At 40.5% G+C, this 10,523-nt stretch overlaps 1 protein-coding gene and 1 long non-coding RNA gene across 2 annotated transcripts in view; one reads left to right on the top strand and one right to left on the bottom strand.

The window, feature by feature from the left end:
- The window catches only part of LOC109306074, a 5,721-nt gene extending 2,897 nt beyond the window's left edge, over positions 1 to 2,824 (bottom strand). The window contains exon 1 of the long non-coding RNA XR_002099837.1: positions 2,755 to 2,824. This is a non-coding gene — a long non-coding RNA (uncharacterized LOC109306074). The remainder of the gene's footprint in view (positions 1 to 2,754) is intronic.
- Positions 1 to 10,523, top strand: part of MSL3 (male-specific lethal 3 homolog (Drosophila)) — a 36,777-nt gene that overhangs the window by 5,554 nt on the left and 20,700 nt on the right. Inside the window, exons 5-10 of the mRNA XM_019529329.1 lie at positions 1,857 to 1,948; positions 2,976 to 3,098; positions 3,559 to 3,719; positions 6,309 to 6,467; positions 7,312 to 7,574; positions 9,219 to 9,328. Coding sequence (XP_019384874.1) covers positions 1,857 to 1,948; positions 2,976 to 3,098; positions 3,559 to 3,719; positions 6,309 to 6,467; positions 7,312 to 7,574; positions 9,219 to 9,328 — 908 coding nt within the window. The remainder of the gene's footprint in view (positions 1 to 1,856; positions 1,949 to 2,975; positions 3,099 to 3,558; positions 3,720 to 6,308; positions 6,468 to 7,311; positions 7,575 to 9,218; positions 9,329 to 10,523) is intronic.

Genomic DNA, 10,523 nt, shown 5'->3' with positions numbered 1-10,523 from the left:
GGCCTCTTTTAGGGTGCACGCTTAGAACTCTGGCTTTTCCTTTCCGCCCATTTTGCTGAATTGTGATTATTCCCATGGGGCATGAATGTAGTTCAGTGGCTATGACTCTGCTTTCTCATACAGAGGCAATGACTCTCACAAAGTATGGCATATTTTAGTAGGATAAAAACATTTTGAAGGCCACACAGCAAGCAATAAGCTGTGTGCTGCTTGGGATGGGACAAGCCTGGCTGGAGTGGCAGGGGCTGAGCTGCATTTTCCCCTTACCTGTGCCAGTCAGTACCAAGCGGCACACAGTTCCACCGCCACTTCTGTTGGCTGGTGCAGACCTGGCCAGACTCCTTCCATCCCCAGCAGCATGTGGGAATCCGGCTTCAGCTACATCGTGCTCCAGATGGGACAGATCTGCCCAGGTCAGCACCAGCCAGCACAAGCGGCGGCAGAGCTGTGTGCCATTCGGGACTGACCAGTGCTGGTAAGGGGAAAGCGCAGCTGAGCCCCTGCTGCTCTGGCTGAGCTCATCTTGTCCCAAGCGGCACACGGCTACGCCTCTTCCCACACGCACTGCGTCGGCAATGTGAAGGTGATGCAGTGCATGTGGGAACCTTGTCCCTTCCCCAGCCCTTCAGCTGCCATTAGGAATCTGCTGAGGGGCTGGAGGACAGGGTGTGGGAACAAAAGTGAACAGTGTTTACTTTCATTTCCCATTGCAGCACCTTGGGCCAGAAAACTGCTTGGTGGGCCACATGGCGGCTTGCAGGCCGTATGTTGGACAAGCTTGGTTTCTGGGATCACAGTAGCGTTGGTTGGACTATTTTAATATAGCCGTTTGGAGAATATTGCTCAACTCTCTTTCCAAGCTAAGAAAATATTACATCAAGGGCAGACTACATGAGACGCTACTGCTCTCTAAGCGTCGCTAAAAACTTGTGTGCTGGTGCTATTGTGCAGTAGCACAAGTTATTGCACATTGATTTAGTACTTGGCTATCCAGGTACTAGATGTGCGGTAACTATGGCGCATTAAAGAATAGGCAGCTGCACTCTGAGAGATCCTCCTCCTTTCCCTTTGAGGCCACCAGAACTGCCTTTTGTGTTTGAAGTCACCTCTTTTAGTCACTGTATTCCTTGGACAGCAGCTTTATGTTGTGCTCGTGTTATTGATCCAGCCTCCAACCTAACAGGTTGACATTGTATCCTGGTGAAAAACAGAATACCTGCTCAGGCAGTATTATTATGTGACCTGGTCTTTTGTGTAATGGGGTTTCTTTTCCAAGCTGCAGGGTGGGAAAATCAGGCTTTTGCCAGCTGAATATTGATTGTTACTCCTTAGCATCTTTCCTTTCTTATCTATTTTGTCCCGTATCACTTTCTCTAGTAGCTGTAAATACTGTTTACAGCTTTCTGGACAGTCAGAACTTCACTAGTCTTCTGAGCATTTGCCATTTTGCTTGCTTAGATGTTTTGATACTGTTCTCTTCAACAGTAGAAAATTAATTTTAGCACGTGGTCTAACTTGCTCAGTCTTTGTATTTGAACATGTTAAATGATAATGGTGCATTGAAAAGAGCTTGCCCTTATAAGCTGCATATGTTAATCCCTTGTTTACAACTAGACCCCCCTCCCCCACCCCAAAACCAGAAGGAACTAATGATACTTTATGAATTTATGTGTTACCAAATATCTTTCAATTAGAGAGTATGCAGAAATATTTCATTTGAGTTTCCTTGCCCTGGCCTTTTAAAATGCTTAAAATTAGAAACCTTGAATTTAATGTAACAGAGTAAAAATTGTTGGGTATAAAATGTGAAATATACATGTGAAATACTTGGAGTAACTCATTTCTCTCTTAAACAGCTTTAAGTAGTTCTTCTTCTGATGACAGTGATGAAGGAACAGATGAAGAAATAAAAAGTGAAGAAAGTGACATTGAAGAGAGGACAGAAATGGTATATTTATATGAGCTACATTAATTTAATAATATTTAGTATGTTGCGTTTGAAGCGCTTGGAAAAATGGAGACAGCTGAAGAAAATTGCTAAAGGCCATACAGGAAGTAGTTAGGGCAAGTATTAAAATCACTGTCTGATTTAAAAGAGTACTTATTTCGACTGGGACATTCAAAAACCATAGCAGACATCTTACTCCTCTAGATGACTTTGATTTCAGTTCAAAATTTATAAATTTGTCTCACTATTTTACTTTTTTGAGGTCTGTCAAATTTATAGATACGGTTAAATTTTACTACTGTTTTCAGGTAAGATAGCTTCTTATTGCCAGCAGGATTTTAATGACTGTTGTAACCAGTTTATTTTAAAGGAGCGTTAACTCAAAGTTGACTTAAAATTTTGCCAGAATTGAAGATTAGAAGAAATAGTCCCAGTTAGAAAGAAAAGTGTTTGCTCTGAACATGGAATTGAAATATTACAATACAAATAATTTAAATGTGAATTAGTCTGTGAACTAACTGATGAGACAGTTGGAACAAATGAAAGAACAAAAAGCAAGCAGTAAGAATAAATAAATTAAAAAAAATTAAAATAATGTACAGGTATATATTTAGTTTATCAGAAACGGTATGAGATTTGCTCATTAAATTCACAAAATATATTGTGCTAGTTATATCGTTCCCTGCAAGGCATTGAGGGCATGTCTACATATGTGTTTTAAGGAATGTTAGCCTGTTTTAATGTGCATTCAATTGTCACTAAAAAAAAGTGCTATTTAGTTAATGCACATTAAGCATCACTTAAACAGTGCTCTTTAGTTAATATGCATTAAGACAGGCTAGTGCGCGTTTTCCTAGTACCTCAGAATAGAGGTACATCTGAATGAGTGGAATGGCAAATGCTGGGAAGATTTAATACGTATAACTAAAGGATGTTAATGCACATATAGATTCACTCTGGATTTTTTACTCGGTTTCTTCCTTAATGGCTTCTAAATTATAACACTAATTGGTCTGTGCTGTCTTAGAAAGAAGACCAAGACACTCACACCAAGAGAGACATGGAAGAAAGAGCAATAAGCATAGAAATTCCTGAAGTCCTGAAAAAGAAGCTTGAAGAAGATTGTTACTACATTAACAGAAGAAAACGGGTATGAGTTTTAAGGCATGTGAAAATACGCCTGAAGGCATTCAAAAGTAGCTCTCCTGCGTAGTGGCTTAGTTTTTAAGCTGACTTGTATTTATAGTAGAGAGACCTAATCCAGTGCGTTTCATTTAGACTTCCACTCCCCCTTCTTAATGACTAGAATAGTGAATTATTAATGTATTGACCCATAATATGGGGGGTTTCATCATAATAGATTTCGTTTTTAAGGATGACTTATCTTGGAAATCAGGTTTATCACCTTCTGCTATTGGATTTGCATTTCTCCAGGGTCAAAAGTTATAGGATTGAGCAGACGTGGGTTTGAGGAACAAATTTGAAATGTCTGAAATAATTTTTCTGAATAGATTTGTTACCGGTTGTAGGCAGTGAATCACATGAGTTCTTATTGTTCTTGAGTTGCCACATGCCATTGCTGATTTACGCAAATTGTCTCTCTTCTTCAGCTAGTGAAATTGCCTTGTCAGACGAATATAATAACCATCTTGGAGTCGTATGTGAAACATTTTGCAATCAATGCAGCTTTTTCAGCGAATGAAAGATCTCGGCACCATCAAATGACTTCGCATGCCAATATGAATCTTCACTATGTCCCACCCGAAAAGAAGTAAGTCATTTTGGCCATTTTTTTTTGTGTGGAGGAAGAATGGGTTTGATTTCAGGTCCAGGTTTTCAGTGCTTTGCGGTTCAGTAGACTTGCACCTCTGTGTACCCACAAAAATGGAGACTACACATTATTTGACCTGGAAGACAATTCTTTGCTCAGAGATGAGAGCATTGCTTTTTTACCTTATCTTAATGTAGCATTAAGATAAGGTATCACTTCCCTTTTCTCTACTGAATAGGAATCTGAGACCATTTTGTACTTAAAAGGTATTTTTCATGTTTGTGTGACAGGAACTTGAGTTGAGGTTTTAAGTAGTACCTGCTTCACACTGCAGGAAAGATGCATCTTGCTGAAATAAGTCACATGATCCCAGGCCATAAGCCCCTGCTGGGGCTTCTGGCGGGGGGTGGTGGGCCCTGCTCTTGCAGGAGCTCTCCAGGGCTTCCCTTGGGCCCTACTGCCCTTGGTTCCTGTCATCTTTGATAGGAACTAAGGACAGATAAATTTTAATTTTCTAAATTATTTTTAGGGCTGGATAGAATGGCCTTGTGGGCCAGATCTGGCCTTTGGGCCGTATTTTGCCCACCCTTGTATTAGTGTCATTACCCATGGATAGTGTTAAGGCTTTGGAACTATACAGGTTGAACACTGGCATTGTAGACTGCTTGTAACCTGTAACTCAGTAGGTGTAGATATGCTGATAAATCCATTGGACACAGTGGCTGTTCTGTGATTACCTGGAAAGGAAGGAAAGTTGTGGGAACTTTATGTACAAAATAAAATTTGAAAGAATAATGTGTGTTTTAATTATGTTCATAAATAAAAGTGAGTTTAAAGGGAAAATACCAGAAGGATTTCTTTAAAGAAATATTTTTTTATTCATGTTTATGTCCATTAATACAGTAATTATATAAAATATTTGTATAACAAATACATATCGTATATACATCATTATAGAAATAAAAATATAATGTGACTAAGTCATTTTGGTTTTACATGTCTAAATAGTACTTAGCCATATAAGTGCAATTTTTGGCACTTAGGTTTTACAGCTGTGGTAGGTTAGGATCACCCACATGCATGTACCTGTTGGGAGTAAACTGAAGAAGAATAATGGTCTTCCCATCTTTTAGTCTGGTACCGTAGTGGTTATTGCACTTGTCTTGGGGAGTAGAAGGTTCTTCCCCCCATCCTGTTATGCAGAGCGCATCTGAGCCTGCAGTTCCCATTTCCCCCAGTGCCCTAACAATCTGGTCATGGATTAGGTGGTGCCCAGAGTACCTTCTTAAAACTGACTCCTTGCGTGGCCTGGAGGAGGAGAGTAAGTCTGTAGGAGAGTGGTAAAAAACCAGATTAATATGTTTTGTAAGTTGCACCTGAGCTGCTTTGAAGTAAAAATTGTCTGAGTGCCTTTTGGGCAAAGACTCAGCTTGATAACAATCAAGCCATCTTTGCTTTGGCATTCTAACAATTTTTTTTGTGTGGTTAAGCCAGATTTAAAAACAAAAGTGGTCCTGAAAAATATGACTGTTTCCAGAAAGATATTGCTGATTAGAATAAGCAGCAAGTCAAAGGAACTATCTCAGAATATTGTCACTTACAAGTAAAGCTCTTGAGGTTATCTATTTTGAAGGAAAACAGCTGCTTTCTTATCACTAACCAGCCAACTAAATAAATAATATGTTTTTCTGTCTTTGAAAAAATAATGCTCTGCATAAAGCTGTGTTATTTTGTCCCTTTTCCCACACCTTCCTATGGTGTGTTTGAACTTCATAAAGACTTTTTAGGATAGTTTTGTCATGCGAGTATCTAAGCTTTTCACAAGCATTAACATAGACAGGAAAAAAATATACAGAGGTAAAGACTCTTGTTCACAGTGGCATAGCTGTACCAGCAAAGATGAAAGCAGAATGCTGATTTCTGATTCAGGATCATCTGTTCTCCAAAATTAGTCCCCAGTGATTGGGCTACTCACAGTAGGTTAAGTTAACCCTGTGCATAAATCTTTTTAGGCTTGGGAAGTTAATTTACAGTCTCACTTGGGCATTTGCATTGTCTTTATGCATGTCTGTACTGTGCCATGTAAGTTTTATGATTGTGTTTAAACGCAAAAAATAGATTCCTTTTTTCAGTTAGCTATTGTTTCTCGGAAAAAAGAACAATCATTTACTGACATTAAAATAAGTTATTTTTTGCCCCTGTCACTAGTTCATGTGACCACAAACTTCTCTAACTTCAGCAGCTGAATATTTTTACCTGATTATAAAGGACTTTTTTAGGCAACAGTGTACAACTGTGCCTTATTGTGGATTTAGCCTGTAGTAGAATTGGTGATATTGTGTGCTTTTATATAACCTATGATGATAATTTTTACTATATTTTAGGAATTTCTAGTTAAGTTCTCTTTCTGTTAGTCATATGTAATCCTTTTTCTGCTCTTCATGGAGTTTCTGGTTTATTACTTTACTTGGATTTTTGGAGTTGTCTTGTCATGGTTTCTTTAAAGGAAATTTTCCAGTGACTACATAAAAACTTGCAACTAGGCTTTTTAATACAAAAAATGAATCTCATCCCCCATGTCTTTTCTAGTGTTGAATTATGTAAAGAAATGGTGGATGGATTGAGGATAACCTTTGACTTCACTCTTCCATTGATTTTGCTCTATCCCTATGAGCAAGCTCAGTTTAAGAAGATAACTTCATCCAAATTCTTTCTTCCCATCAAAGAAAACTCAATAAATGCTAATAGGTAAGTTGGACAATTTGATTTGTATATCCTATAATTAGCCTCGAAAAACATTTTGTGGAATACAGAAATATATTTGAAATGCAGGAGGTAAGTACTCATTACATGTAAAAACAAGTCTGAAGTCAAAACAAAGTCTCAAACTCTTTGCTTATGAATTCAACATTTTTTGTTGAAACTGGAGAGTTAACTTAATCTGAGAATTAAGGAGGAATCAACCTAACACTGATTAAAATCACATGAAAAGGATTAAAACGTAAATGTCTGGTTGTTTGGCCCTTGCCATATATTATTTAACTGCATCTTTTGAGTTGTAACCTGGCCACACTTTAAAGCAGTTAATGTTATTGTAAAACAAGGAATAAGCTACAAAGTTATGTCACAAAACGTGTGCGATAATTTTGTGACTGGTTCGTATGATACCATTTATTGACCACGTAGCCAGGTATGTCCCTCCGGCTGGGAGCCCTGTCAGCTGATGGGTTTCCTAGCCAGCACGAACAGTCCTGGGCTCCCTCTGTACTAGCAATAAGGTGTAATGGGAGCTGATGCTTGATCCCACAATCTTGCCTCCTGTCATATGTGTGGCATGGCAGGAAGTGTGATTGGATGGATTACGTATCAGATCCCATTGTGCCTTTTACCTGCACATATGGGTTGGGTCTTAGCTTTAACCACTCAAAGGAAATACTTATATTTGGCAAACAATAATTTTATGCCACATGATCCTCCAATTTTTGAAGGAGGCTAAGTTTTAGTTTGAACAAATATCTGTATCTGTGGAAACTGGCACTTGTTTTAAAACAACTAACAAAATACAAGATTTTACCCATATTTTTTTTAATAGAAATCAGGAGGAACTGTCTCCAAGTCCACCTCTGTTGAATCCACCAACTCCGCAATCCACAGACAGTCAGCCTACAACTGGAGAGCCAGCAACACCCAAACGACGAAAAGCTGAACCTGAAATATTGCAATCGCTGAGGCGTTCTACCCGTCATACATCTAACTGTGACAGGTTGTCAGAAAGCAGTGCTTCTCCACAACCTAAACGGCGGCATCTTGAAACACCTGCTTCAATGCCAAAGCTGTTTTTGCATCTAGAAAAAAGTAGGTTAAATTACTAAAGGTATCATTGTGAGTTACAACACTAAAAAATCTTTTTATGTTGCAAAACAAAGCTGACTGCATTAACAAATTATTTATTTGGTCATTAATCTGTTAGCTTGGAATTATTTTATACGTAAGGGAGAGATGTGAGCAGTGGGGCTCGGTCCTTAGGCCTGCACTGTTTAACATCTTCATCAGTGACTTGGATGAGGGGGTGGAAAGCATGCTGTCCAAGTTTGCTGATGACACTAAGATGTGGGGTGAGGTGGACACACTTGAAGGGAGAGAGAGGCTGCAACTAGATTTAGGCAGACTACAAAAGTGGGCAGATGAGAATAGAATGGGGTTTAGCATAGACTAATGCAGGGTGCTGCAGCTTGGGAGGAGAAATCCACAGCATACATACAGGCTGGGGAGTTCCCTTCTTGAAAAAAGAGGTGGAAAGGGATCTTGGAGTCATTATTGACTTCAAGATGAACATGAGCCACCAAAGCCAGACCGCAGCCAGCAAGGCCAGCCATACCTTGTCATGCATCCAAAGGTGCATCTCAAGCCGGTCCAGAGAGGTGATACTCCCCCCTCTATGCGACCTTGGTCAGGCTGCAGTTGGAGTACTGTGTCTAGTACTGGGCGCTGCACTTCAAAAGGGGTGTGGCCAGCCTGGAGAGGGTTCAGAGGAGGGCCACCGGCTTGGTGAGAGGGCAGCAGGACAAGGAGAGACTGAGGGACCTGAACCTGCTTAGCCTCAGCAAGCAGAGGCTGAGGGGGGACCTGGTGGCTGCCTACAAACTCATCAGGGGAGATCAACAGCTAATAGGTAGAGCCCTTTTCTCCCCAGCACTACCAGGGGTGACAAGGATCAATGGTAATAAGCTGATGGAGAATAGGTTTAGGTTAGAGATCAGAAGGCAATATTTTACAGTTAGGGTGGCCAAAATCTGGAACCAACTTCACAGGGAAGTGGTCCTCGCCCCTACCTTGGGCAAATTCAAGAGGAGGTTGGATGATCACCTGTCTGGGGTCTTGTGAACCCAGCATTCACTCCTGCCTGTGGGAGGGGGTCAGGCTAGATCTGTTCAGGTCCCTCCTGACCCTAGCTACTATGAAAACTACTAAGGGGGAAACTGCAGCAATTTATTAACAGCAGTTTTTATTGAATGACACCAGTCAGGACTGAAGGGGCAATTTTTCTTGGGGGTGACTATAAACTTGTAACAGTTACTTTAAATAGCATTAATTTGGTTCTGTGTCAAAGGTTTTAGACATATTAGTAAGAGGTTTTGTTTCAGTCGGTGGCCTAAAACCATTAAGATACTGGATTTGGCTCGTGGTGGCTGGGATGAGCAGTGGCAGGGGCAGTGCCTTTTTCACTTTGCACCATGCATTCTTCTGCTTGTTGCTGATCCCATCTGCAGTGACTGGTGTCCCTGCTGTGTGCTGAGGGGTCCTCTCTTGTCCTGCTGCCACCCCATGATGCCAAATTTGTGGCTTCCCATTAGTGACAGTCAGTGGCAATGGTAAGCAGAGCACAGAGGGTGTTGGGTCACAAGAGGTAGCCTGTTCTTAAAGTTTGCTAACCCTTGTCTAAAACAGATTTCTTGACTGCATGAATTTAATCATTTTACTCTCTTTTTGCTTTTGAAGAAACCCCTGTCCATAGTGGTTCATCTTCACCTATCACTTTGACTCCTAGCAAAGAGGGGAGTGCAGTTTTTGCTGGCTTTGAAGGTAGAAGAAACAATGAACTTAATGAGGTAACAATAAGATCAATCTGTACAATTCATCACGTCCATGCAACACTGGATTTAGGTGCGAGAATCAGTTTAGGATTCCATATAATATAACAGTTCTTAACAGGGCATCTGTTTCCGTGTTTTCATTACATACTGATTTACCTGCTAGGAAATTAAATTAGCATTCATACCTCTCATACATGACGTAGGCATTTAAATACTGCCTCAGTCCAAGTAAGTGATCCACAAAACCTCTCCTAACTAATTAGGCATCTGCGGGGCATTGATACCCGTGTTTTGGCCAATACAGTTACTGAATTTGGCTGCTGTGTAGGCCCAGAGTTGCTGCCATATAGTGAAAGCTGAGCATCTCTCACATAATGCTGATTTGAGATTTAAAAACTGTATATTCCTGTACCAGAGTATTCTGAGGACCCTGATCTCAGATCATGCCTAATGCTGACAGTGTGGAGTTCAGCACAAAGGGCTGCAGCTACAGCCAGTTTCAATAAGAAATAGTAACAGAAAAAGGAGAAGGAGTTGGTGTCTACCTCTTTATCTAGAAGTCAGTGTTTAGAACACTTGCCCAGGAAGTGCAGTACCTGAGGCCAAGAGCATCCTTAACCTTCAGAAGCTAAAGCTCACATATACCACCTGGGAAAATACAATAATCAGTAGGTGATAGCCAGGGATCATGGCTTTCTCAGTTTAAAAGTCACAAATTCTCTGATAAAAATTGCAGATTTTCTAATTAAAACCCCAGAATCCATGTTTTTCCATGAAGTAAAATGAAACATCACTATATATAGGTTACAGTTGAGCATTATGTTTTATTGATATATTTACAATTTTAAAGCAGTTTGGAAGCCCACCAGTACTTCAATCACTCTTATAAAATACATTTTAAATACCTATAAACTTTGGCATTTGATTTTGGGTTTCTTATTGTGAAAAATCAGAGTTCCCCCTGCCTCCTTTGCTCACAACGCAGGTCCAGCTGTATCTGTCTACTCCCCATCCCCTAGCCACTGCTTTTTTTGGCACTGGACAGCCCTGATATGTCAGTGACCTGCCTGTTCCATTGCCCCTCACTCCCAAGCCATAGCCCCCAACCATGCTGGTTCCTCTCATTCCTGACCCACAGGCCCCTTGCCCTGCCAGTGTCCCTCACTCAGGACCTGCAGCCCCCCGGACCTACTGGTACCCCTCCCTGTCC

Source organism: Crocodylus porosus, unplaced genomic scaffold (genome assembly GCF_001723895.1).
Source record: "Crocodylus porosus isolate Cpor-Errol unplaced genomic scaffold, CroPor_comp1, whole genome shotgun sequence".
In the NCBI taxonomy this organism is placed as follows: Eukaryota; Metazoa; Chordata; order Crocodylia; family Crocodylidae; genus Crocodylus; species Crocodylus porosus.
Note: the sequence above shows the minus strand (reverse complement) of the source record. Positions and strands in the feature narration are given on the sequence as shown.